Here is a 21,897-nt window from a genome sequence, read left to right on the forward strand (position 1 = left end):
AGAGAGCAAGTTGGTACAAAACTTTGGAAAACATTTTGGCGTTTTTTTGGTTAAGGGTAGAAGTTTGTCCATCTGATGACTGTAACTCTACAGCTGCTTATATCCCTTGGGGGGAATGAAAATACACAAATGGTACAGCTGTACTGATGACATGAAGCTCACAAAAAGAATATCGATCAAAACAAGGAAGACAGAATATATGAAGTATGATTTCATGCATATATTCTATTAGAAAATAGACAAAACTAAATGGCATGGGTTATGTGTACATACATTGTGGTGACAGTATAAAAAAGGAAAGGAAGGAAGTTGGGATACTGGTTACTTCAGGGGGAGAGGTTACAATTGAGAAAGGGCCTATGGAGGACCTCTGGTAAGTGGTAATGAGTGTTGGTTATACTAGTGTTTCTTTACTATTATTTGTAAAATGGAACATGTATGTTATATATACTTTTTTGTATTAATTTATATTTTGTGATGACAGGTAAGAGAAAATACAGCAAAGAAAATTTTGTTTAAACTCTCAGGAAAACTTCATGACAAAAATCACAGGAGGTAATTCAGGGCACTAGCACCCCCATCCTTTGCGGATCTAGCATATCTGTCCTTTCCAGACAGGCTGCGGTCAAGTGAGTGGGGGCAGGACCATGGACAGCTCCCGAAAGCATTGCATCGGGAACCCCATCTGGAAAAGGTCAGACGGAAGAATCTCCAATGATCCAGAGGCAGACACAAACACCTTGGAATCTCTCCCTTCTCCTCTTCTAACTGCAAGCCCACTGCCAGTGGACAGGGTGGGTGTGGCCCCAGATGTCCCGAGCCCATGTGCAGGGGTGGCTGGGCGAGGTGCTCACCGGCCTCCTCAGTGCTGATGGTGAGCTCCTTGCTTGGCTCGCTGCGGCCAATCTTGTTGAAGGAATACATGCGGATGCTGTACACGGATGCCGGGTGCAAGTCCACGATGTTGGCCTGGTTGATGGTTGGGGAGATGTTGCGTGTGGACTGCTTGAAGTCCCAGGAATCTGGACAGAGGACACCCATTTCTAACCACAGCCAGGCAAACTCCAGGACCCCTCTCCAGCCTCAAGCAGCAGCACATCCCAACGTCAACTCAGATGCCCAGAAGAGGTCTAGTTCACAGAGACTGAAGCAAGACAGCCTTCACAACTTCACAGAGAACCAAAGGGTTCTGTTCCATTAAGCTCAAGTGACCAAGGGATGCCTGAGGATGGGAGCAGCAAATGCACCGCTTGGAAACTCAGGGAGCTTAACCCTTCTCTGCCCTGGGCTGCCTGGTGAACTCAAACCTCAGATGGGGGTCAGATGTTTCCTATGGTCCCTTCCAAGATCACCATTTGCTTGCTATTCCTGAGGGTCTGATTGGCCAGTGCCCTTGTTCCTGGTTTCTCAGACCACATCAGAGACCTGTTATAACTGTGAGACACCCCCTCAACCCATGATCCCAGTGCAAAGGGGGAAGCCAAGTCTTATACCCCTTTCTCCTCCTATGTGTGCTTCTGTATTGCCTTCCCTGTGCATTTGTGTGGTGGTGGTCTTGACTGTTTCTTGGGTTGCCAGGGGGACAAACCATGTGCCAGAGTCCCTAGGCAAACCCTACCCTCTCTCTCACCAGCAAGAGAATGGTCTCTGGGTCTTTACAGTCAGAAGCCAACAAAGGGTGAGCATGTTCCCGATTCATCCAGGGGGACTGGCAGCCCATTCCAGGGCTAATGTTTAGCAAAACTGTAGAATGTGAAAAATACCAGATAAATACCACTCAGGGATACTGTGACAGGAAACACTCGGCATCTCCAGAGGAATCCAGTCATTCATTCAATATATTTGTGCTGTGCACCTACCAGGGGATTCCAGACAGACATGGAAGGGGTTGCGGTCACAGCAACGCCTCAGCCTAGGACCTTCCAAACGCAGAATTCATAACCAGATTACGTTATTGGCACTTTGCTTTGAAAAGAAACAAAAAGGCAAAGCACAAGGAAACTAGCTGATAGTGGGGCTTAAAAATCTTCCCAGGGCACATCCTGGTGTGACTATTCAGTCTAATTTTCCATGTCTTTTAAATCCGCAGTAGAGGATCCTGAAAATTCTCAGTAGAAAAGATTAGATTGTATTCACTCCAGTTTAACCCCTAAATCAGGGAGGGAGGCTAGCACGTTCTAGAACAAATTTTAGGAAGACTTTTTTTTAAGCTAATGCCTGGTAAATCAGGAGAATTGGTTCACTCGAAAAGACTCTCCCATCCCCCAAGGTTCTGGTTAATTGAGGTCTTGACGTTTTTCAAAACACCACTTTTAGCCACACAGGCTTGGCATCTGTGAAGGGCACTGGCCCAGCTCCCCATCTGCAGTTTTGCATTTAATTCTTTGGTTTCATGAGCCAAAGTCACAAATGGCAGACAGTGGATGCTCAGAAAAACAGTATTTTCTCCTTGTCATTTAAAGCACCCCAACTGCCCAAGAGTCACTATGGCTGGCAGGTTAAGCCAGAATTGCAAATATGCAGGCTCCTACTGCTGTGGGTACTGCTTTGGTTTGGGAGGAAATGGGCTAGCGATGCGGAGGCAGGTGTTCACTTCTCTCTGCGGCATTCTGGGAGCTGGTTCCAGTTCACACATCATACATGATTTGCCTGTGTTTACAGGAGAGGGACAGTGATCATGAGTCAGTGCATTCATTTTTGATGAGTGCGGCAGAGGAAGGAGACCACATGCGGTGTCTGAAAACAGAGGGGCTAAAGAAAAGAGGTGCTAATATTTATCAAGCACCTGTGATGTGCCAGGTGCAGTGATGGACACGATTTACTCTTCACCCCTTCCAATGACATCAGCACCATATCTCCACTGTATAGGTGATGCTCACGTCATCAAGGCCGATTTCTCACCTGGCCTTTCAGGTGTGTTCAACGCTTAGACCTCTCCCTTCCCGAAACACTTTTCTCTTGGGTTTCCTATTAAAACACTCTCTAGCTTTTCCTATTCTCTTGGGTCATCGCTTCACTTTGCAGGTGCATCTTTTTTACTTTACCGTTAATGGTTCGGGTTCCTCAAGGCTCCATCCTAGGCTCTCCTCACTCCATACACTTTCCCCACCGTTGGCTTCTATTTCCATCTACACACAGATAAGCTCCCTGAAGGCAGGAACCATGTCTAAAACTTTGCCCATCTTGCCCACTTGGCACGCGTTGGGCACTTAAAACCCACTGTTGGTTTTAGATCAGAGCCACTTTGTTGTCCTGGACTTTGGACTCGCAGTTCCTCTGCATTTTGTAGTCACAAGAAATACCCTTTGCCTTTCCCTCCCTTGCCTCCTTCAACTGCCAGTCACAGGAAGGCTGGGGCGGGGGGGATGCCCCAGAGAGTGGCCTCCTTTTGCTCTGCTTTTGCCAGTCGTTTGCAGGTGGATTTGCCCTTGTGTTCCCAAATCATCTTTGATGTTGGCACAAAATGGCTCTCTCCCCACAGCGCCTGCAGGCTAATGCATCAGAGTCAAATCTGGAGGTCTCTAGCTGATTTTCCATACTTGATCACTGCCATCTCTCTGACCTGAATAGCTGAAATCAGGGGCCCTATTTTCTTCCCTTTCCTTTTCAGCTCTCAGAGTACTGAGCTGGCTTTGGTGAATATTGTCTCTTTTAATATTCCCTTTCATATAAGCCTGGCTTACCCAGATTAACATATTTCATTAAGGGCTCTCTCTCCTTTTCTTCATCAAAGGGTATATGATGCAAAATATTCTTCTTAAAAAATAAGGAAGTGGCTGGGGAGATGTCAGTGCCTTCCACTCTGTGGGCTGCTTGCTGGGAGGGGACCTGGGGCCTTTGGTGTTTCAGGGGACACATTCACTGTAGAAGGGGGAGCAGTTTGGACAAAAGCCACATCTGGAGCATTTAGCTGCCTGTGCTTGGGAAACAAATCCATTCTGCATCTCTGATTTCCTCCTTGCATCACAGCTCTGAGCCCACCATGGCAATCTCCGCAGCACCGAGAAAAGGTTCCCTGGGTCACCACGACCACTCACCACATCCCAACACCAGACCCTCTCACAGCCCCACTCCAGCTCACACAGGACGCCACGCCACACTGGGCTGGCTCACCCCATGGTGGCTGATGGCGCACGCCACGAGGCTGCCTTCTGGGCTTGGAGGGCCATCCTCAAAGAACCCATCCCTGCTCCTTGCTTGGAAAACAGGGGCGCAATGTGGTGTCTGCATTTTTAAATCTGCACGGCGCCATCTGATACATTTGTGTGGACGGTGCTATTTATCATTCAGCATTCATGTATTATTACTCTGCTGCCTGGGGCCAGGAGAAGTCAGCGTGAGCGGGATGGCTTAGAAAGGGCAGACCTGGTAATTTCCCTTGGAAAATTAGCATGATGAGCAACATGGCAGAAAACCTGGCAAAGGCACAGTCGTAACACAGAAGAGGGTCAGGGGCAGATGGTCCAGACCCAGGATGGGTGTGGTCTGGGGCAAGAGGAAGAGGGGAAGGGAGAGTGGGGCACAGGATGGGGACCCATGGAGGGTTATTCTGTGTCAGGCTCTGTGCTAGGCACATGCACATAAGTCATCACATTCACATAATCCCTGCAGCCACCTTGGATTATGTGTTATTGTCTCCACTGATAGGTAAAGATGCCCAAAGACCTTAAGTTGCTTGCTAAAGATCATACAGCCCTGACACTTGGTCAACCCAAGTCTTCTGCTTTGAGAATTGTTCTTGTTCTACTATTCCACCTGCAGGCAGAAGATCTACTTAGACACACACACACACACACACACACACACACACATACACATGCCCCTCCCTCCTTTGAGTCATCCATCTGTTCCCTAGGATACCTTTTACAGTTCTCATGTAATTCAGTTTGTGGTGTATTACACGTGATTGGATAGTGCTTTGTAATGGTCCTGGAAGTGCCTTCGTGTGTGTGTGTGTATGTATGTGCATGCGAGTGTGTGTACACAGTGTTTATTCTCACTCCAACTGCATTGTAAGCTCCAAGGGCAACACTCTGTCTCCGTGTTCTTTCTCGTTCCCTACCACATGGCTGGTGCATGATTCTGCAAGAATATTATTGGCACTCAGTACACGCTGCTGACTGACAGACACATATTTCAGCCTGCAAGTCCCACAGGACTATAAATTGCCACATGAAGTATTTGAGTTAGAAGGAGGAGAGGAACTTACATTTTTTAAAGGTTGACTATAGCCCCATGCTAGATGCTTTCTCTTTATTCCTCAAAACAATCCCACAAGGTAGGCATTACTGTTTCCCCCTCACAGACAAGGAAGCTGTGCTATGCTCACGGCATCTGCCTGACTCCAATATGGTAATTCACTGCAGTTCCCATGGGATTCCTTTTCCTAAGTGCCAGGATAGATGCCCGTCTGAGTGGGGCGGCCTGGAGTAGTCCTACCTAAAGACAGGAGAAAGGACCAGCCAGCTTCTCTGTGCTCTTGATCCTGTGATTTATTTTGCTTTTTTTTTTTTTTTTTACAGGTGCAAAGCCCTTGTGGATGGGAGAGTCTGAGGTTGAGTTTTCATTACCCTCCTCTCCACCTTGCCATCCATCCTGGCTCTGGGGTGGGGTATGGCCATTCCTCATCTTTCAGGAGAGCCAGAGGGGGTTGGGGGAAGATGTGGATGAGCTCTGAAAATAGCATCTTCCCTGCCTACCTCTCCTTCTGCACTGCTCTCCAGATGTGTGATGTTCTCAGCTTCGCCCTGCTGAGCAGTGCCCCAGGAAAGGTTTCCACACATTAGGGGGCGGTCAGTGGAGGGGCCGGGTGGGCAATGGGGCAGCATGGGGGAGGAGGGCAGAGCGGCAGTCAAAAGGAGCAATAGGGGAGGGGCCCGAGTGACAGTCCAGGCATCCACTCCCCGCCCCCGACAGGCCACATCAGCCAGGCAGGGAGATGCTGGCCCATCTTTCTGGGGAGATGGGGAGCTCTCCTGGGGAGCTTGTGCCCAGACTCGGGAAGCCCCGAGGTGTGAGATGAACACAGTGGGCTTCCTCTCCTCCCCGTGTCCTCTGCCTCCACTGAGGCCCAGCCACCGCTCATCACCTGTCCCAGATGCAGGGCTGCGGCAGCCTGCTCACTCAGCTTCTGGATACCTCTCCTTCCTGTTGACACCTGGTGATCCTTTTCAAGGTGCCATGCCAAGTCTCTCTCTGGGACCACAGACATTGTTAGTAGCTCTCAATGACCTTCCCCAAGGAAGGAAAAGCTCAGCCCAGAGCCCCCCTCTCCCCCAACCTGGAGCCCAGAGCACATTTTAGTCTTATTGACCAGGAACCGGGTCTGTGAACCCTCTGCTAGACGTGCTGCTCCCTGGAGAGCGCTGCATCTCGCTGGGGCTCGGCTGTTCCCATCTCCCTGAATCTAGGCCTGTTAGCATTCCATCTTCTCCCAGCTCAGTGGAGCGTCCGTCTATAGGGACCGAAGAGATGCTTCCCTGAAGACCCCTGTGGGCAGAGCCCCTCCTCCTCTCTATGGCCCGCCTCCTGCACTGAGAGTGACCTCCCAGGGGTGCTGGCTGTGAGCTGACTTTTCTCCCCAACTGAACTGTAAGCTTCTGAGGGCAGGGCTCCTCCTTGCTGAAACCTGTATCAAGGATGACGAGCCCAGTGCCCGGACACAGTGGCTTCTCAAGAGGCGAATACAGCTCAGAGGTTTGCTGTGGACGCTATGCCAGGTGCTGTCCCTCTAGGGGAGTGGAGAGCCAGCTGGCCAATGACCATGTGCTATGTTAAGGAAGAGAGGAAGGGTCTGGAAAGCTTTTGAGGAAACAAAACCTTGGATCTATGCTAAGACCTGGAAGGTGAATTGGAGTTGGTGGGAGAAGGGGGCTGGGGCGGCTTGAGTTTTCCAGACTCTCTTTCTGTGTTTTATTTTAAAATTATTTTGAAAAGCTTATATGGGCTTATGGTCTTGAATTCCGAAGGTATGAAAGAACCCAAAAGGAGAAGCATGCTTCTCGTTCTCTCACTCCTGTGTTGGGAGTGAGGGGGCAGCCCCCTGTTGCCTGTACCTTCTAGAGAGAGTCACACAGATACAAACATGATTGTTCTTTTCTGGCTTGGCCTCTTGTCCAGGCCTCTCGTCTCCTCCTTGCCATTCTTGCCACACGACTGTGGGTCCCTTGTTTCCCCAGAGACCTAGGGGTCCATTGTTCACTCTGCTCTACATGGCTTTACAGTGGCGGGCAGCCTCAGGAGCTAGCTAGGGTCCCAAGGGAGGGATCTGGGAGGGCTTCTTGGAGGAGGAAACTTAGATCTATGCTTTTCCAGGGACTCCCATCCCCCAGTGACTCATTCTTGGCAAGGACCAGCTCTCTGACTCCCAAGCATCCCCATCATCCCAAACCAGGAGTGCCTAGATGACCCAGTGAAACTCTGATGTCTCTGACCGCACAGATACAGCCCATAGCCCCCTGGCTCAGGGCCTTTAAGTTGCTCTAAATCAGACCACCCTATGGACTTGCCCAGGGACATTCCTGGGAAAAAGGGGCTGACACGCCCTCCCCATCAACTGAGGGTCCCCCTGTTTGCTCCCAGGGTTCCTAACCTGACCAATGTTCCTCCCTTTGGAAGACACAGGGGCTTGTGTGTCTGCCTTAGATGGGCAGCCCCGACACGTAGGGGCTGTCCCACAGAGGGGCACCGTCCCGGCACATGGTGCAAGGGGTCACGGCAGGCCCAGCCCTCACCCACCTGATTTGTTCTTGTATTCAATGTCAAAGCCCGTGATGATGCTGTTCCCGTCAAATCGCTGGGTCCAGCGCAGGTTCATGCTCCGGGCCTTCACCTCCCGGATTTCCAGCTCTGGGGGGTCGGGGGGTTCTGGGGGGTGGCAGGGGAAGGGGGTAGAAGTGAGGATGGCAGCAGAGAGTTTGGCCTCCTGCCGACCCGTACAGAGGACCAGGGATCTGCCCTGGGGGATCCGTGTCACCTGTGATCCACCCAAGGGCCCTGAGCCCTGGAGTTCAGGCAAGGCAGGAGGAGGTGAAGGGTGCCCGGCAGCAGGGCTCAAAGGCAGAGGGGGGCCTGCTCCATTCCTGCCCTGCTCCCCTCTCTTCCTTAGCCCCTTTCCTCGGAGCTGACAGCCTACTTTCCCCCATGCAGAGCTCCCAACTTTTCCCAGCTTGACTTTCCCTTCCCACACCTCCTGCAGGGTCTGCGCCCACAAATCCAGGCCCCCCACTCTGGGAGCAGCGGTAGGCTCCACAGGGGCCGCAGCCATTGCAAACCTCGCTGTATGCAGTGTGCCTGGAAAGACCCTATCACCCCACTTTGGGCAGGAAGGAGGCTGGATGGAGCCTTTCCTCAGAGCTGTTTCCGGTCAGCCTCCACTAGATGTGGGCGGTGTCCCTGCTCTTGAGGGGAGTTGGCAGTGAGGGTCCCAGGGGAAGGGGCTTGGGGCGTGGGGCAGGTGAGGTACCTTGCACCGTGAGTTGGATCAAGCCCCGGTCCTCCCCGTACGAGTTGATGGCATGGCAGCTGAAGAACACAGAGTCCCCACGGTCAGCAGGCTTGAGCTGGGGGGCAGCGGCAGGGAGAGAGGGAGGAATGGGGAGAGTCTTTTAGAGCTGGTCTGCTGAAGGGGGCCCATCTAGCCAGGGATCAGCAAGGCCACCTTCTTCTGGGAGGGGACGCACCAGGGGTTTGTCAAGGGCTCCTCTTTCCAGAAAGTTTAAAGGATGGAAGTGTGGAAGAGTCCCTGCAGGGAGGCCAGCTGAGGAGTTCCCAAAGAGGGAGGGGCTGAGGGGGTCCAGGAGGGAGAGAGGGGCTGAGGGGGGGGACCCAGGATAGAGGGAGGGGCTGAGGGGGTCCAGGAGGGAGGGAGGGGCTGAGGGGGTGGGGACCCAGGATAGAGGGAGGGGCTGAGGGGGTCCAGGAGGGAGGGAGGGGCTGAGGGGGGGGACCCAGGATAGAGGGAGGGGCTGAGAGGAGGGACCCAGGATAGAGGGAGGGGCTGAGAGGGTCCAGGAGGGAGGGAGGGGCTGAGGGGGGTACCCAGGATAGAGGGAAGGGCTGAGAGGGTCCAGGAGGGAGGGAGAGGGTTGAGGGCATCCTGGGGGGAGGGAAGGAGGGGCTGGGGGTGTCCTGGGAGGGAGGGGCTGGGGATTCCACACATTTAAAGGTGAGGAGTTGTCAGAAAGGGGATAGAGTGAGGTTCTAAGGCAGAGGTTGATGGATGAAGGAGGGAAAAGGAGAGGTACTTTTTGGGGTGGAGGAGGGGTTCTCAGACTCCCCATTCACCTCCTTTGGATACAGATGCAATAGCTGTGGGCTCCCCACTTTCTGAGACTGGGGCGTGGGTGCTCACCTTCAGCGTGGAGACAACTTCGTCGCCGCTGTCCTTGGTGGCGATGGCGTACCGCGTGACGCGGTCGGGGTCGATGACCGTGTCCCCCTTCTCCCAGCGGATGATGATGGGCCGCTCGCCCCGCGCCGTGCAGTTGAGCTCCTTGGCGTGGCCCTTGATGGCGATGGTGGTGTTGGGGTGGGAGGTGATCATGGCCGGGACTGGGGAGGGGAGGAGGCGCAGGAGGTCCCAGTGAGGGCGGAGGGAGGCCAGCCCGGGGAGAGCACGTGCCCAGCGCCGAGGACCCGCCCCCCACTGCCCCTCCCCGCAGAACACCTCAGCCCCAGGGGGAGGGTATAGTAACGGTTGGGGGAGGGTACAGAAAACCCCACTGCCTGTACCTTTCTCCCCAGCCCCTCCACGACGGGGGCAGCCTCTCTCTTCACCAGGGGTTCTGATATTCCGTGGACCCCTTTTCAGAATCTTTTAAAATGCATAATATACATAAAATGACAAAGGAAACCAGATATGCTGAAGTATGGTTATACCAATATGAACATTCAAAAGCAAACTTTTGATACAGTAGATCACATAATATATGTTCTGTATTCCTCTTTATGAAGTAAGATCTAGTGCTGGATTGTATTAGAACAATTTTGTAATACTGATGAGCACAAATGATATTTTGAGATATCTGCCAGGGCTGTGGTATGAAAATACCTATTGGTCACAGTCACATGTGCTGCTACTGCTGTGGTTCGTTGCTTACGTTCAAAATGGAAGAAGTACAAAATTTCAGTCAGAAGTTAGTGAAAAAAAAGATGCCGTTTTACCCCAGCCCAAATTCATGGACCCCTTGAATTGGATCCATGCACCTTTGGCGGGGAGGTCTGTGGACCCTGGGTTACACGCCTGGTGCCTCTGCTTTGTGTCCATGGCTCGAGCTCTCTCCACAGCGGTCAGCTGGTTTACCCCCTGCTTCTAGGCAGCAGGGCCCTCCCAGACAGCTGAGAAACTCTCCTGTTCTTCCAAACAAAATGCAACAGAAAACCCTGGCTAGCAGCACCATAGTTAAGAACCTTCAAGCCCACTAATAGGTTCCCCCATCCCCCATCCCCCAACCAATGACCTGAGAAAATCGTCATGAAACAGCCAAGGCCCTGGCTGGCCGTCAGGAGAGCCCGCCCACTGCCCTCACAAGAGGCGTCTCAATCCTGAGCCTCCTCCAGGCCTGAGCACCATGGGCAGCAGCAGGAGGAGGGTGCGGTAGAGGGAAAGATGGTCTCGGGCCAGTGACATCCTGTCCCCTTTTCCCCCCATCAATTCAACAAACATGCATCCAGCACCTATGCCATTACGCAGCATGGTGCCAGGCTTGGGGGAGATGGGGTCCTTGCCTCCTGGGAGGAGGGGGGAAGGGGAGGGGGAGGTAGGCACCTGTGCGAGCAACACGAACATAGGAAGATCAGATGAGTTTTTCAAGGAGGTATCAGGGGAAATTAATTTTGGCGGAGGAGTGTCAGGGAAGGCATCACCCAGCCATTCAACGAGCATTGATGGAGCACCTACTAGGTGCCAGACCTTATGCTGGGTTCTGGAACCAACAGTGAGCAGGACAAACCCAACCTCAGGGAGCTTCGCTGCAGCGGTGAGAACAGACAACACAATAGCAGTTCCAGGAAAGATTGCTAAGCACTGTGCTAGGAGAAGTGCTCATCATCTGACGTGGCAGGTTACACATGCGGAGAAAGGGTGCCCTAAGTGGTGGAAACTGCTGGAGCAAAGGCTCAGAGGCAGTGATGTGCAGGGCAGATCCCGAGAGATAAGAGATCCATGCAGCTGGAGGACTGTCCTTGTCCTTGCCATTTCCTCACCACTTTCCTGGGAAACCTTGCCTCTTAGAGTACAGGTCCCCAGGGCTCTCGTCTCCAGACGAGTGCCCATGAGCCATGCCGGAGTACACACATTAGGGGGCACCGTGGCTGACTGCGAGAATCAGACAGCATTTCCCAGCCCCGCATTGCGGGAAGGACCCCTGCTCACACTGAGGTCTGCAGAGTAGAGAGCCACCCCCTCACTGGCCTGCTTGGGCCATGTGACAAGAGGATGCTCTGTCTTCTCTCTCTTTACAACCCCCCACCCCGGAGGCTCCCCTCTGGGGCACCACATCCCCGCTCCACTTCTGTGGATGCCCCTTTCTTTCCCTCCTAGCATCCTCAGGATTTTTCTCCCCTCCAGTTTTGGTTTGTTTTGTTTTTGGCTGCCTGCTTGGCTTTCGGGATCTTAGTTCCCTGACCAGGGATTGAACCCGGGCCCCCTGCAGTGAGAGCTCCAAGTCCTAACCCCTGGACCACCAGGGAAGTCCCTCCCCTCCAGTTATTTTTTATTTTTATTTTTTTCCCGGTACGCGGGCCTCTAACTGTTGTGGCCTCTCCCATTGCGGAGCACAGGCTCCGGACGTGCAGGCTCAGCGGCCATGGCTCACAGGCCGAGCTGCTCAGCGGCATGTGGGATCCTCCCAGACCGGGGCACGAACCCGCGTTCCCTGCATCGGCAGGCGGACTCTCAACCACTGCGTCACCAGTTTTAAACACCTACTCAGACAACATTCTTCCCAGCAAACTCTCCAGGGTCCTCTGACTTCTAAGGACAAATAAGCCTTTGGAGAAAGGAAGGAAGGCATGGAGTTGTAATAGTGGGACCTGAGACGCCAGTCAGCAGGTGAGGGGACATCTGGAACAGGTCTGGGGGATGAAGGGTGGTTTCTGGCATTCCCTGAAGTCACCATGCAGCCAGCCACCTCCTCTGCCTTCTGTCATGTGGGACTGGATCCTGAGGGCAGCTCTGGACCCTGGCCCCTGCACCAGCATCTCAGCACAATCCCCAGCCCCGGCTCATCATATAATGAAGCAGATAAATTTTATAATGCACGGCATCACACCAATATACAATAAAACGTGGAACACAAATAACAAGGTGCAAGTTATAATGAAGAAAAAGCCTGCAGTCAGAGACATGCGAGTATGAATTATTGACTAAGGTTTTACACTCTCAAGGATGTGCAGAGGAATATTTTTCTATCAAAGATTTGCATAATTCACTCGTATAAACCTGGGTGGAATATAGAGTAAGATTTTACATCAACAAGTCAGGCCTTGCATTGCAGAAGCCTCCATTTTTCCCGGAGGATTGAAATGCCGGGATGTGGCGGGAGGGGCGCACGAGCTGTTTCTGCTCCCCGCACAGTGAATGGACAGAGACTGGGGCCTGGCACCCTTGCTTGGCCTGAGCCCTGAGGCCTTCCTGCGGAAGAGGAGGCCTAGCTCTCAAGAGGCTGCCGCTGAAGCCACAGACGAGACGGGGGTGTTCATGCTGAGGGGGGGGTGTGTGCGCCTGCACGAGCGTGCACGCGCGTGTGAAGGGGGATGGGGGCAGGGTCAAGCCTCAGCGTAGGTCACAGGTCCAAAGAAGGAAGGGGAAATGATGAGTCTTTCTTTGGTAGGAGGACCTCAAGGCTCTGCACCAGAGTGAGAAACTGGCAGCTCATGCCTGTTTTGCTCTCCAGGTAGGGCTGTACCAGCCTGTCCAGGGCCTGTGTGTGAATTATAAAGGCACCCCTCTGGCTGGATGCAACATGGTGCTGGGAGCCACAGCTTGGCCAGTGGAGCAGGGACTGGGTTCCAGACTTTACTTGCCCCTTAGCTACGTAACTCTGAGCCGTGCACAGCCTGTGTATTCATACGTGCCAGCCCCACCTCCCAGGGTCTTCCCAATCAGGTTTGTTCAAAGAGACAGACACAGGGGCAACCAGAGACAACAGGGCCTCAAGAGCCCTCTTGGTCCTTCAGCCCTGAGTATTAACCACACCTGGGGCTCGGGGGTGGGGGTGGGCTCCCTTCACCATTGTTACGGCAGCAAACAGCATGCAGCAGAACCCGATGTTCTCACAGCCCCGCAGCTCAGGGCAGGTTCAAGGGAGCTCATCTGTGAAGAAGAAGAGACTGCTTCTGTGGACCCCACCCAGCTTGAAGAGCTTGGGGGCCAGATGGACGTGTTTCTACCCAGCTATGTGGTCTTTAATACAGGCGACTTGACTTCTCCGAGCCTCAAGCTCATTATGGGTACTATGCCCACCCCAAGCGTCTCATGCTCCTCTCCTGTTCCAAGAAAAGCATCAGATAAATACACGCACACCGTAAGATGTTACTTGCCATCTGTTTTACAGAATCACAGAGTCCTAGAGTTGCAGAGCCCACATAACGTTCAGTAGAGTAGCTACTAGCCACACGCTGCTATTGGCCACTAGAAACGTGGCCAGTCCAAACTGAGATGTGCTGTGACTGTAAAGTACACACTGGACTTCAAAAACACAGGAAGAAAAAGAAAGAATGTAAAATAGCTCCTTAATAATTTTACGGTGATTACATGTTAATATTTTAGGTATATTGGGTTACATAAGATATACTATCACAGTGAATCTCACCTGTTCCTTTTTACTTTTTTGAACATGTGACAACTAGAAGATTTTAAATTACACAGGCGGCTTGCATTTTGTTTCTACTGAAGGGCACAGGTATAGATCATCTACAAAGACCCTTCGTTTTACAAATAAAGAAACTGAGGCCACGCAGAGAAGTGATTTGCCCTGGTCATACTAATAAACAGCAACACTTCTTAAAAGTGGACAGATGGGAGAGGCGATACATAACGTATGAAGCTCTAACACTAATGGTGGAAGGTGAACTGATGCCAGGAGAACTAGCGCCCAGGTCTTCAGAACATAGAATGACAAGCTCCAAATTGCTCGTGAAACATCACGTCTCGTTCTGGGCTCTCTACATGATGGAGGACATTGACAAGCTGGAGTGCGACCAGGAAGATGGACAGACTTCAAGCCATGCCATTTGAAGAGTGGCTGGAAACTGGGAGCATGTAACTTACAGGGAGTTGGGTGGGACGTGGCACAACAGCTCTTCAAAAGGGGGAAGGTAGACCTCCTGTTTGGCCTAAGAAGGAATTTTCCAGTAGTTTTGGCTGTTTAGGGAAAGGGCTGCAGTGGAGGCAGGGAGCTCCCCATACTAGACCACCTGGGCAGCGTGGAGAAGATTCCAGGGCAGCACAGAGAAGATTCCATGTCTTTGGGCCCCTGCGGGTGTCCGGGTCTCAGGAGAGAGGAAAGATGGTCTGGGAATCCAGCTCATTGTTATGGGAGGATTCTGTGAGCATACTCTTCTTGCGTATAGGGGTCTTCAGCCCCTCATCCTGGGCAAGAAGCAGAGGACCTGCTTCCTCTTTTCTTCCTGCCCTACGCAGTCTGCCTGTCAAGGCCAGAACAGGGGACTCTGTCACTGTGCCCCTCCCCCAGACCCTGTCCAGGCCTCCAAGGGCCTGGTTGCCCTCCTGAGCTCACAGACCAGGGGCCTCCGCCCTCCTGGCTGCTGTACTTAACAAGGCAGCCCCCTAATAGCGGGGAGCCCAGGGCAGCGGGTGCCCGCTCTATCTGCTCTCCTCGTCCCTCCATCTCTCTCTCTTTTGCTTCTTGCTCTGGACCACAAAGCCGCTCTGCTTCACTGAATCACAGTGATACACATAGTTGAATCCTCACTGCACCGAGACCTGGCTGTGCTCCAGAGCACTTCCTGGGTTGAAGGCAGACCCCAGAAATTCCCTAGAGAGACGTTCGTGTGCGGTCACCTGCAGGAGCACAGATGCATGCGCACACACACATACACAGAGGCAACGTCAAAAACACCCCCAATGGACAGTCACAAACACAGTCACCCTCACAGCCTACACTCTGACACCCTTACCGTAAACTCACACGTGGTGTCGTCATACACAGGTAGCCTGATGCAATTGTCAATTGCATGTCAATATCCTGATGTGATTGTCTAACACATATCTACTCACAGCCCTGCCTCACATAAGCGCACCCTCCCTCTACACACACACACACACACACACACACTTTTATGGTTACCTTTTACTGGGAACTTCCCATGTACCATGTGCTGGCAGTATTCTAGTACTTTACATGAATTAAGTCATGCGGGTAGGTACTGTTATTATTCCCCAGCTTGAAACCTGGGTCCTGATGTATTTCTTGACCAAGCACCATGGCCTTCCTGTGCCCACAATGCCCCTGATGGAGCAGGCAGTCTGCTGGATGCCTTGGCCTCTTGGTTCATTGCTTACTGGCCTTCCCCAGAAACAGCCATGAGAAGTAAGTCTTACTATCCCCGCTTTTCAGATGAGGAAACTGAAGCTTCCAGAAGGCAGTTTTTCCCTCTTTAAGCCTGTCCTACTGTAGGGGCTGGCCACTTCTGGCTGTCTGCCTGTCTGCCATGCATGCACAAAGAATCTGGCTTTGGGAAATGGAATTTGGTTGTCAGCAAAACATTGTGACTTCTCTATGGTGGGCAGCCTCAGCAGGCCTCTCCTAGGGCAGGTGTCAGGGACTCCAGCTTTAGGGGAATGGGCAGGAGAGCCAGGGAGGGGGCGGGGACTGTATGCACAGGGCTGAGTTCTGCGTGACAAGTGCTAATAGCAGCCGCAAAGGCAACACAGTGCTCCAGTAGGACACAGGAGGCTTTAATGAGATACAACTTCTCTGCTTTCCTGCAGTGTAATTCAATTAACAGCCAGGGAAACCTAATTTCTTTTTACAAAGAGGGGTGCAGTAAGAGATTCTCTGGGGACTTGGGAGCAGGGAGGGGCTGGGCTTAAGGGCATCAAGGAGACCCAAGTGGGTGAGCTGCCCCTTACTACATAGCTCCTTCCAACACAGCTCCTTTAGGTGGGCTCTTCCCTGGGGTCCTGTGGAAGGTCCTGGGGTGAGCTAGGCCAGTCTCATTCAAAGCTTTACAACCCTCGTACTTGGTATAACGCCGGCACTGCACATGGCCAAATTGGGGCAAATTCTGGTCGAACCCAAAGGGGCTTCCTGATGACTTCCAGGGCCCTTCCCTGACACCCCATGTCACTGCAGATACCCCTCCTCTGGGCATCGAGTGTCCCTGGCATGGCACATGTCATACTGCAGTGTCCTTGGCTCTGACTGTGAGACTCCAGGGTAGGAGCATCCCTGTTCAGGACTTAGCATGTTTTTGTGGAAAGAAGGCAGGCTCCCCCAGTGCCCTGGGGCAGCCTGCCCTGGTCCACAGACTCACTCCAGGGCAGGAAGGAGCCTCGCTGGGCCTCTGGCTTGCAGGCCACGGCCTTATAGCCCTGCAGAATTCCCAGATTTCCTCCTCCTGGATCCAATGGGGCTTTATTGGCTGGAGCCACAGAGAGGAGAAAGGCACCAGCCTCCACAGTGGACTCACCCCCTCCCCTCGCTCCAGGGCCCTCCTGGGGCAGCAAGCCGAGGGGAGAGGAAATCAATTTCAGAAACAAGACAGTTGTCAGAATCCGATGTAACTGGTTCCCGTCTGTGAAATTACTCGCAGGCCAGCTCCTGTCACCCCCAGGTCCTGCCTGGACCAGCTGCTATTTACATTTTAATTTGATGTGAGAGGCTGATAGATTTTTAAAACACCACAAGACAGCTCTGCTTCCTCACTCCCCCGTTTCACCCTGAGCAGCCACAGACTTTCTGAGCAACCCCCAGGATTGGGGATGGAGTTCTAGGGCCCCTAGACCCTGCCATGGGGATTATAAACTCTGCACCTACTCGGCCCCTCCTTTATCGCTCCAGCTTCCCTCTTCTCTGGGATCCCACCCATAAGCTGGGGTGGGCTGATCTTTGCAGTTTACAGAACACCAGAACATCCTTTATCAGGAGCTTCATTCCTGTTAAGGAGGTAGCCTGGGGGCTTTTAGGAGGAAATGGAGGCTCAGAGAGGCTAAGTGTTTTGTCTAAAGTCACACAGCCGGTGAGCGGCAAGAAGCAGCAGCCCCAAGTCCCCTGACAATTCACCAGCGCCTTTTCCTCTGCTTTCATCCAGCCTTATCCTTCTGCCTGGTGGACTATTCTCCCACCTTGGGCTTTGTCCCAGAAGTAGGAAGCTGGGTGGGAATAACACGATGTGGAGGAGTCCTGGGGGCAGTGCAGGAGGCTGAGAACTGAAGGGCTGGGCCGGTGGGGCAGGAGGCCAGTCCAGGGCCAGCTGGGGCTGGGGGCAGGAGTTAGGGGGGCGGTGAGTCGGGCCTTCTCTGTCTCTGTCCCCCTCCCTCTCTTCCGCCTGATGATTGGAGCTCAGCTGGTGTTTCTGACAGTCCCCGAGTCACCAGGGAGGGAAGATTCAGTAAGGAATACCCAAAGGAGGAGAGCAGTGTGTTCAGGAAGCAGGACGTGGAAGAGGAAGGGCATGAATGCCACCAGCTGTTGGGAGAGGCCTGATAAAATGGGAAAGAGGTGTGGAATGTTGCATTCCAAAAGGAAGCCTGGGGTACTTCTTAACCCCATTCGTGGGCACCAGTGTATGATAATCCTAGAAGTTCACATTATTTCAGGCTTACTATTTGTAGGCACTATTCTGTATTCCTTTACATGCGGTAACTCATTTAATCCTCAGAACAACCCTGTTTTTATTCCCACTTTACAGATGGGGAAACTGAGGCTTAGAGAAGTCAATTGCCCAAGGCCACACAGCTAGTAGGCAGCAGAGCCAGGATTCAGGGCATCTGTGGTTTTAGCCATGATGTGACACTGGTCAGAGAAGGGCAGGAGGCAGGAGAGCAGAATGGGCGTGCAAAGAGTCCAGCTTCTCTGAAGAGAAATGCAGCCAAACTGGGGGTGAAGCAGATTGGTCTGGGAACCCGGACACCAAGGTGTTAGGCTGTTCTGCTCTTCTAGGTGGGTGGCCTGGGGGGAGGGGGTTGAGGAGCTTTTCACAGGGTCTGAGGGAAGAACCCTAGTGCTGGATGACCCTCCTCTTCCATCCCCATGCAAGTGGATATCCCTCTGGTCCTTCCTCTGCCTCAGGCAGGACAACCTCAAGGCCGATAAGGTTGGAAGAAGGGCAGTGAAGTGATGGACGGGACTTGACTGTCTCAGGAAGTCCTTCTGAGAGTCTAACCTAAATCTCTCCAAGAGTCTTGTAGAGTTTCTTGCTAAAAAGGATGCTTTCTCTGGCACGCTAAAATGCTTTTCTGGATGTCCTCCTCCTTGCCTTTGGGAGAGGTTTTTCCAGGGGAAAACGTGTGCCCTGAAGGCTCTAGAGAGCTCTGCACACCACCTTGCCATGGGAGGAGGGAACCTTCCAGCTCAGAGGCTCTCATCTCCTTTTGTTTCCGAAAGGATTACAGGCACCCATCTGAGGTGAGTGGGCCCCTCCTTCTCCCCAACTCAGCCCACTCCCCTCCCTCCCTCCAAAGGCTTGTGTCTCTGCTCCTTGTTTACAAGACCCTGACAAGAACCGCAGCCCTGTTTGGCAGTGTGAGATAAGCTGCCACAAAGGGGCATTGTTGGCATCTGGGGTGGTTGCCTGGGGAGGGGCGGGGTGGGTGGGAGAAGCTCTTTGCGTTCAGCCCTGGCAGCCGCTCCAGGCTTCCCCCTGGGGAAGGGCTGGTGTTGGGGGTGCCTTCTGGTGCCTGCTTTGTTTTTTCCTTCTTAAAGAGCCAGGGCCTAGCGTTGTTAATTTGATTGCACCCACTTCGGCTTCTTGTCTCCCCTGATTAGCCAAGCTCCACCTGAAGTATGAGATTAATTCAAATTGCATGGAAGCAATCAGCCTTGGCTCTGAGAGCTGGTGGGGAGGTGCCAGGGGACCCTAGCTGTCCACTGCCCGTGTACGTGGGGAGCAGAACTGACAAACAGTGTACGTGTGAAGGGGGTGGGACGCGGGTCACGGACAACTGTGGGGCCTTTGAGACTTGGATGGCAGCCCTGTTTCTGCTGCATGGTGGGCCCAGCTGAGACCCTGAAACTCACCAGGTCTTGCTTTCTCCAGCCATAAAATGGATGAGTCAGTCCCTCTCTTGACTGCTTGCCAAGGAGCATAAGCACAGGGTCGGGGCCCGGGAGGTGGGGGCAGTATTCTCACATGAGGGTGGGACTTGGTCCTCCACTGCCTCTGGTCTTCTACTCTGCCCAGAATCTCAGAAAAGTGATAGTAATAATGAAAACAGCTAATGTCTATTGAATGCTCATTATGTGCCATGCACCCTGGTTAATGCTTTACATGAATTATTTAATTAAATCCACCCCCCAACCCTAGGAGGTGGGTCGTATTTTTATTCCCATCTTAGAGATGAGAAAACACTCAACTCTGAAATGACCCTGAATATCAGAATCCTTTCAGAGACAAAAGGAGATACCACCATCTTTCTTTAATTGCTTGGAAGGTAGTATTTAGGGGTCATTGCTGTGAATACCCTAGAGCTGGGGTCACCAAACTTTTTCTGCAAAGAACCCACAGTACATATCTTAAGCTTCGCAGGCCATAGGTCTCTGTTTCAACGACTCAACTCAGTTGCTGTAGCTCAAAAGCAGCCATGGACAATAGGATACGAAGAATGGGCATGGGGCCTCCCTGGTGGCGCAAGTGGTTGAGAGTCCGCCTGCCGATGCAGGGGATACGGGTTCGTGCCCCAGTCTGGGAGGATCCCATATGCCGCGGAGCGGCTGGGCCCGTGAGCCATGGCCGCTGGGCCTGCACGTCCGGAGCCTGTGCTCCGCAACGGGGGAGGCCACGGCAGTGAGAGGCCCGCATACCGAAAAAAAAAAAAAAAAAGAATGGGCATGGCTGGGCTCCAGCAAAACAGGTGGCTGGCTGGATATGGCCCTTGGTCAGTTTGCTGACCACTGCTCTAGGGTTAGTGCACAGGAGAAGCTTGGCTTGTCGACTCTCGACAAAGAAGGAGTCTCTGTTAGGAGGCTGGTTGCATTCAGACAAGGGCAGTTGTAGGATATTGGAAAGGAGAGCACTTGAGCTTCCAGAGGTCTGGAAAGCATGCAGTTATGGATAATAAATCACTGGGCTTGGGGACTGTTGTGGTTTGAATTGTGTCCCCCAAAAAGATATGTCCAGTCCTAGGTCCTGGTACTAAGGCAGGAGATAGATGGGCCCCAGGCTGAACTGTTTCTCTCCTGTGGACAGAAACTCCATAATAGCAGAAACTCCATAAAAGCAGGATGATGGAGGAGGCTGGGCCCTGCCCAGATGGAAGATAAGAGACCACATATTCCTCATTCTTGAAATCAAGGAGACCTCCCCAACTGCACATGCACAGAAAGGCTCCATGGAGGTCAAAAAGGGAAGGGGTGCCACCCCATAGTAAGTGATGCCAGCTACCCATAGGCCTCTTCACTAGAATCCATCTTGGCTAAGAGATGCACAAGCACACAGGGGAGGACCCTGAGATCAACCAAATATGGACTCAGAACCAGACAAAGCAAGATGACTGGTCAAAGGAAACCCAGAAGAAATGCCACACAAAAGTGATTTAAACTGCCACGAGTGAGCAACTCTCTCTCTCTAGGCCCGCCCATGTGTCTATCCACACGTACTGTACTCTTTTTCCTCCTCATAAACACTTTACTTGCTTCACTACTTTCCGTCTCTGTGTGGAAATTCATTTCTTCATAGCTGACAGGCCAGGGCCTTGTCGCTGGCCACTGGTCCCTGGTGGTCTGGTGGCTAGGATTCAGCGCCCTCACTGCCGCTGCCCGACCTCAATCTCTGGCCGGGAATCAAAATCCTGCTTCAAGTTGCTGCAGGCCGAGGCCACAGGAGATCAGGACCTGTGGATGTGACCTTATTTGGAAATAGGATCTTTGCAGATGTAATTAAGGTGTCTTACTGGAGTAGGATGGGCCCTTAGTCCAATATGACTAGTGTCCTTTATAAGAAGGGGAAGGGAGGGCTTCCCTGGTGGCGCAGTGGTTGAGAGTCCGCCTGCCGATGCAGGGGACATGGGTTCGTGCCCCGGTCCGGGAGGATCCCACATGCCGCCGAGCAGCTGGGCCCGTGAGCCATGGCCGCTGAGCCTGCGCGTCCGGAGCCTGTGCTCCGCAATGGGAGAGGCCACAACAGTGAGAGGCCCGCGTACCGCAAAAAAAAAAAAAAAAAAAAAAAAAGAAGGGGAAGGGAAACACACACAGAGGGAAGATGGTGTGAAGACACCCGGGGAGACAGAGGCAGAGACTGGAGGGATGCATCTACAATCCAAGGGATGCCAAGGATCGCTTGCAGACCCCAGAAGAGGCAAGAAAACATGTTCCCTGAGAGCCTGAGGAGAGAGCACAGCCCTGCCAGCACCTTGATTTGGGATTTCTAGCCTCCCAGAACTGTGAGAGAATACAGTTCTGTTCTTTAAGTCACCCAGTTTGTGGTTCTTTGTTACAGGGGCCCTAGGGAACTAATACAAGGTTGCAGTGTGTGACAGAAATTCCCTGTGCAGGGTTTCCAGGAGGACAGCCACAGCCTGTCCCCATGGAGCTGGAGGGGGCTTCCTGAGGTGGGAGGTCGTGGGCTTTACCCTCTCTGCTCTGTGGGGAGCCCACTCCCGTTACACCCCCAGCGCCACAGACAAGCTGGCAGCAGGCGAGCAGCGGCAGGAGTGTGCCCGGGCCACAGTGCCCTTCCCCGCAACTTCCACCCCAGCACCTGGCCCTGGGATGC

General features: G+C 52.8%; 1 protein-coding gene across 1 annotated transcript in view; it reads right to left on the minus strand.

Annotated features, from left to right (window-relative positions):
* The window catches only part of DSCAML1 (DS cell adhesion molecule like 1), a 342,119-nt gene that overhangs the window by 40,758 nt on the left and 279,464 nt on the right, over window positions 1-21,897 (minus strand). Inside the window, exons 12-15 of the mRNA XM_060103740.1 lie at window positions 9,353-9,552; window positions 8,465-8,561; window positions 7,738-7,866; window positions 855-1,022 (exon numbers count right to left, since the gene is read on the minus strand). Coding sequence (XP_059959723.1) covers window positions 855-1,022; window positions 7,738-7,866; window positions 8,465-8,561; window positions 9,353-9,552 — 594 coding nt within the window. The remainder of the gene's footprint in view (window positions 1-854; window positions 1,023-7,737; window positions 7,867-8,464; window positions 8,562-9,352; window positions 9,553-21,897) is intronic.

Source organism: Mesoplodon densirostris, chromosome 7, assembly GCF_025265405.1.
Source record: "Mesoplodon densirostris isolate mMesDen1 chromosome 7, mMesDen1 primary haplotype, whole genome shotgun sequence".
Taxonomy (NCBI): domain Eukaryota; kingdom Metazoa; phylum Chordata; class Mammalia; order Artiodactyla; family Ziphiidae; genus Mesoplodon; species Mesoplodon densirostris.